The sequence below is a fragment of the Pinus tabuliformis genome, chromosome 3_2 (genome assembly GCF_031772625.1).
Source record: "Pinus tabuliformis cultivar Carrire ecotype Pingquan chromosome 3_2, CPIR1, whole genome shotgun sequence".
NCBI lineage: Eukaryota > Viridiplantae > Streptophyta > Pinopsida > Pinales > Pinaceae > Pinus > Pinus tabuliformis.
Window position 1 is genome coordinate 952,460,043 of NC_142302.1, and position 6,000 is coordinate 952,466,042.

General features: G+C 41.6%; 1 protein-coding gene across 1 annotated transcript in view; it reads right to left on the reverse strand.

Annotated features, from left to right (window-relative positions):
• LOC149183803 (uncharacterized) overlaps positions 1–2,086 on the reverse strand; it is a 39,660-nt gene extending 37,574 nt beyond the window's left edge. The window contains exons 1-2 of the mRNA XM_089415088.1: positions 695–2,086; positions 150–574 (exon numbers count right to left, since the gene is read on the reverse strand). Coding sequence (XP_089271214.1) covers positions 150–574; positions 695–2,086 — 1,817 coding nt within the window. The remainder of the gene's footprint in view (positions 1–149; positions 575–694) is intronic.
• Positions 2,087–6,000: the final 3,914 nt, after the last annotated feature.

A 6,000-nucleotide genomic window follows, 5' to 3' on the forward strand; every position in this document is an offset into this window, starting at 1 on the left:
CTCGAATTCGAATCTGGTGATATCCACTCTTCAGGTCAATTTTCGAGAAATAGGCTGCCCCGCTCAAACAATCCATCATATCGTCCATCCTTGGCAAGGGAAACCTGTACCTAACAGTAATCTTGTTTATGGCTCTGGAGTCTGTGCACATTCGCCATTCTCCTCCCTTCTTTGGAGCCAAAACGGTCGGTACCGCACAAGGGCTCATGCTTTCTCGAATCAACCCTTTGTCTAGTAATTCCTGGACTTGTTTCCTAATTTCCTCATGGTCTTTAGGACTCATACGATAAGCTGCTTTATTTGGCAGGCTTGCCCCTGGTATAAAGTCAATACAGTGACTAATACCCCTCTTTGGTGGTAATTCATCTGGAAGGTCATCCACCACAATGTCCCTAAATTCTTGCAGCAACTTCTGAACTTCTTCGGGCAAATCTGATATCTGTGTATGTAGTACCACTGCCTTTGGTCTTCTTATGACAGCAAAATTTATTTCGTTGTCCTCAATCTGTTTCACAAACTCCTTTCCGCCCATCAGCAATGCCTTCACTCCACTGGCTTCTGCTGTATTTTCCTCCTTGATGGGTACAAGCGTGTGCTTGATCCCATCTTTAACAAACTTATAGCAATTCGTTTTTCCGTCATGAACTGCACTTCTATCAAACTGCCAAGGTCGTCCCAACAGTAGGTGACAGACATCCATTGGCATGACATCACAAAGGATCTTATCCTTGTACCTACCAATCTGAAATTCCACCTCACATTGTTCGTCAACTAACAGTTGATGTCCTTTCTGCAGCCATGACACTTTGTAGGGAGTAGGGTGCTTCAATTTTTTTAATCTCGGCTTTTCTACCATCTCCACAGTCACAAGATTGTCAGTACTCCCACTGTCAATGATCAGTTTGCAGCACTTGCCCCGCGACTTACAGACAGTGCGAAACAAATCTTTTCGTTGATCTGGTTCTGCAACCTCCTTTACTGGTTTCAACAACACTTTATTCAACACCAAGGCTTCACCTGTCTCTGGTGCATTTTCCGCTTCTTGAGGTGTTGCCTCAGCATCCTCTGGCTGAGCAACATAAGCTCCTCTTCCACCTGCCGGTTCACCTTCAGGACAGTCATACGACTTGTGTCCCAATTTATGGCAGTGATAGCACTGGACAGTTCCCCTGCCCCGACCATTTCCTCGCCCTCGCTGAGGTGGTCGTCCTCCTCTAGTGCTATTGTCTTTTTCTGTTGTTCCAACAGACTTAGAGCTGCTGCCTTCTTCACTTGAACCTGTACCTCGCCCTCTTCCAAACATCTTGCCTTTCCCTCTGCCAGTTCCACCTCTTCTGGCATTCTGCTTCCGGTTAATTTTCTCCTTTGCCTTCAACGCAAACTGATAGGCTTCATCCAATGTCCGGGGTGAAAGGATACCGATTTCATCCAAGATTTCCCCCCTTAAGCCATTCACAAATCTGGCTGTTTTCTCCGGGGTGTCTTCCACATATCCTGCCCGCAAATTCAACTTGTAGAACTCCTCTGTAAATTCTTTTACAGTCATTCCCCTCTGTTTCAGGTTCTGTACCTGCCTGTACAGCATAATCTGGTAATCCTTCGGCAGAAATTTCTCCTTCAGTTTGGCCTCCATTCGGGACCACTTCTTTATAGGCTGTTTGTGAAGCCTCTTCCGCTCCGCCTGAATGTTGTCCCACCACAAGGACGCATGTCCCTTCAGCTTGGTGGCGGCGAACTTCACCTGTTTATCCTCACTGGTTTCCTCAAATTCGAAATATTTGTTGACTTCACTTAGCCAATCCAATAACACGTCTGCGGACAGACTTCCGTCGTAAGTTGACAGCTCATGTTTTGGTTTATGACTTGACAGCAAAACCGACTTCAACAGTCTGAATTCCGGTGTCACCCCCTCCAATTCATCCTCTGGTTCTGCCACATCTTCATCACTGTCATCTGCTGGGTTTCTTCTTCCCCCAGCTTCTACTGCTTCTAAACGTTCTCGCAAGACACGGATCTCCTCACGGAGTCCCTCTTCTGCTACCCTCCGGACTCTTCCTCTTCCTCTTCCTCTTCTGCCAACCTCCATTTTCTTTTACTCAAAACCTGCTCTGATACCACTTTTGATGGCCCAGCCCTGTGGTGACGTGGACAATGCACCCACGTGATCACCCTACAGGCCCTCGCTGTCACAGTTCGAGTGAAAGTCAAATCTGCCTTTAATCTGCAGTTAATGATTATACCCTCTCTGTCGGTTTGGTAAGGCCACCCGTCGGTTCTTTCGGTCAATAAGCTTCCCGCCCTTGTTAACCCTACTTGCTGAGGTTTCGGGTCAATTTGCTCTGTCGCACAGTTGAGGTTTACTCTGTTTCGTTTTGTTTTTCTGTCGTCGCTTTCCGAGCTCGAACCTGGTCCGCTCTTTGGTCTTTCTATGGACCTCACTCTCTGTCCACACCTTGGGTCTCACCCTGTTGCGGCTTCTGGTGATAAACTGTGTCTCCGGGCTTTCTTCGCTGGGTTAACGAGTTGTTTGAGCGCACATGATTCTGTCGTTCTTCACCTGTGTGCAATGGTAAGTTTCTGGTCTTGATATGAACTCTCTAACGCTTGGTTCTTCCGGCTTTCATTACTCAGTTATGGTTACTGTACAGGTGATCTGCAAGTTCGGCGCTTCCACTTTGCTGGGTTCCTCTTCGCTCTCAAAGGTAACTTATCAATCCCTGATTCACTTTGCTCTGGTTCTTGCAACAACCACTCACAACTTCTTGTGCCTTGTTCAGTTAGGGTTATCGGGTTCTGTCTCGGCGGTCTCCTGGTCGACTTATCTGTAAGTTCTATGACCCCATTACGCTGCACGTCTATGGTTCTTGGCTCCCTGATTTTATTATAACTCTGTTTTGTTATTTCTGTTATCTAACCCTGCTTTGCTTTCGACGCAGGTGGACCTGGTGGCTAGCTTTCGAGGGTTTAGGGTTCGTTCGAACTGCTCCGCTCACCCCTGTCTCTCTTCGCAAACGGGTAGGGTTTGCTCCCTTGCTAGTGTAACTGTAGTTTTCTTTAGTATCACTGTAGGTTGCGGAGGGTTTGCACAGTTGAAATGTTTGCCTGCGTCGTTGTATGGTCTCAGCCGTGTCTCTTCCGGCGTTTGTAATTTCGATAGCTCTGTTTCTTCTGCAACAACTTGTGGTTTCGGCCTTGGAAGTCGTTGGTACTTCGATAGATGTCAGGGTTTTTCAAATGATTTAACACAGTAATATTCTACAGTCCCGTGGCGGATTTTGTGCAGTCGAACCTTACTTTCTGTATACGATGTCTATATTATTTTTATGAAAGAGAATTAAAACAGTGATGGTGTTTATTTGTACCTGGTTCCCTTGTAAGATTTCGTAATCTTGTTTGCTGGGGTTATGTGTCCACAACGCTTCTTCTTGCTTCAACGTATGAGTTGTCTCGATAATTTTTGTTGTCGACTTGATTTCTGTTTGGTGCCTGTAGCATTCTCTGTTATTCTAATTCCTGTTATAGTTAGAGTTTGTTCCAACTCGTTCTTAAGATACACAGTAAATACACAATAAACCTTTGTATGCAATATGTGGGAAATATCAGTAATAAATTGTCTCTGTTATAAATGAATTAGTTCTGTTACAGAGGGTTTCGGTCTTGCTATATGTCACTCTTGTTATGAGGGGAAAAAGTCTCCCTGTTACATTCTTTCTTTGCTTTTTAAATTACATGGAAGCATAACTGCTTATTGAACTGTTCTACCTGAATCCTGTAACTGTCATTTGGTTTCTTTTAACAAAAATTTAACTAAACAGTTTTCCTTTCCTAAGCTAACAACTTGTAATTTAAAATGTTCTGAAATAAAAGGAAAACAAACAATAATTAAAGAAAGGACAACAACCAACTTGGTGACCTGTCCACCCAATCCTGGAGTCTTTGTCTTGTTTCTGTTCTCCCGTGCGTAAGTCAACGGTCACATGTCTCCTCGAAGTTGGACGCTCCTGCATCATATACCACTATAATTTATGATAACATACTATGGGCGCGAATCAACTTTGTGATGCAAACGATGAACTTCTTGTGGTATAGTTGTCATCATATGCGGGATTACCATGCCGTCTACGTGATTGAATTATATATGTAAAGGATTCTATGCATAGTTGTGACACTGCAGCATTATATGAATATGGTGATCGTTATTTTGTTCTAGAAATGCATAAGTATAGCAGAATTTGCTCTTAAATGGAAAAATACAATGTATAAATACATTCAAACACATAATATAATTTAAACCTATATAAAAAACATTAATTTCATTTATTATTTTAATAAATAAAATTTAGTAACAGTAACTTCGATAAAAGCCAATTTCATTTATTATTTTAATAAATAAAATTCAACTACATAATCAAATTATTTAAGAATGGCATGGCGATTCAGCTCATTGAAAACACTAGGAGCATTACGCAAAGAAACATCCCATGCAAAGAAATGCCAACTCAAACGATCGAATGCCTTTCTAAAGACTCGATCAGGATCAACATCAAGGGAGCTTAATGTGTGTGTTCCAAGTGAGGTGTTGCTGGTGTTGCTAGGAGCAGCAGGACAAGATTTTTTAAAAGATGTTTTTGGAAGTGGAATTTCATACATTACATGATCAGTGTTGCGAACGGCCGTAACTTTTGCTAGTACCCCATCAAAAGTATCCTCGCGCTTCAAACTGTTGCCTAATATGGTAATCTTATTCAAATTTTCAGGTGTCCAGTTCGCTTCCAATACAGATTCCAGGAGATATACAGGGCAGTGAGGCATGAAGAATAGCGTGGGTCCGTCTACAGTTTGCGTGGCGCTTTCATTCGCAGTAAGACTTGTGGAGTTCAATTCGTTTATAACTGTTCGCTCAACTGGAGAAAGAATTGGATCGTACACCTCTACACCGTTAACCCATTGAAATTTCTCTCTCAATAAAATTCCGAAAGTAAACTGCATCTGAGACTGCTCCTCACTCAGCTGTCCAACCCCGTAGAGAACCAGTTGTAATTGTGAATGAAGGGGATCTGTGCCTATCACCCTTTCTATTCGTGCCACCGTCTCTGGGTTCTGCATTTTTCTCATAATTTCCTCAAAAAATGAAGATTTCTCTAACTTTTCACGAGCTAACTGTATATCTTTCTTTATTTTCTGAACTTTCACATCGAATTCTGTTTGAACTCGTGCGGCTATTTCTGGGTTCTGCATGTCTTCATGAAACAGTTTATAATGTTCCAAATACTGATCGTAAGGGAGGTGTAATGTTTTCATAATTTTCCGAACTATTAATATATCCACAATCCCCTGAATTTTTGCTTTGATTTCTGCATCAGAGGCACTCTCCATAGTATCCTGATCTTTTAACATATCGATAATTTCCTGAGCTTTTCCATTGATTTCTGCATCAGAATAACTCTCCGTGACAAATTTTAATTTATCGATAAACTACTGAACTTCTCCATTGATTTCTGTATTGGAGGCACTCTCCATGATTACCAATCCAGATTCCAAACCACTTAGTATGTCGAGAAAGAGAAATTGTGTTATCAACTATCTTATTTATGTCTTAGGGCTCATTTCGTAAAGTTTCACTGCAACGCCTAACCAGCCATACATAGGGTATTTAATGCTCGGGGATCAGGTTAACACGATAACATGGGAACGGGGAGTTTCGGCATTAAATAATTTTTGGGTTTTCGTGTGCGTGCATATCCCCAGGCATTAAATACCCTATGTATGGCTAGTTAGGTGTTGCGAAGTTTCACGGCACAAACAGGATATCGTCCACCGATCAAATTAATATACATATATATATATATATATATATAATAAAAAATAACACTAATTTATTAATATAATTTAATAAAAATTTATTCTAAACCGGTTGTATTAATTCTGAATATTATATGTAAAATAAAACATTAAACTAGAATATTGGTTAAAATTTTAATTGAAAAATTAACCAAAAAA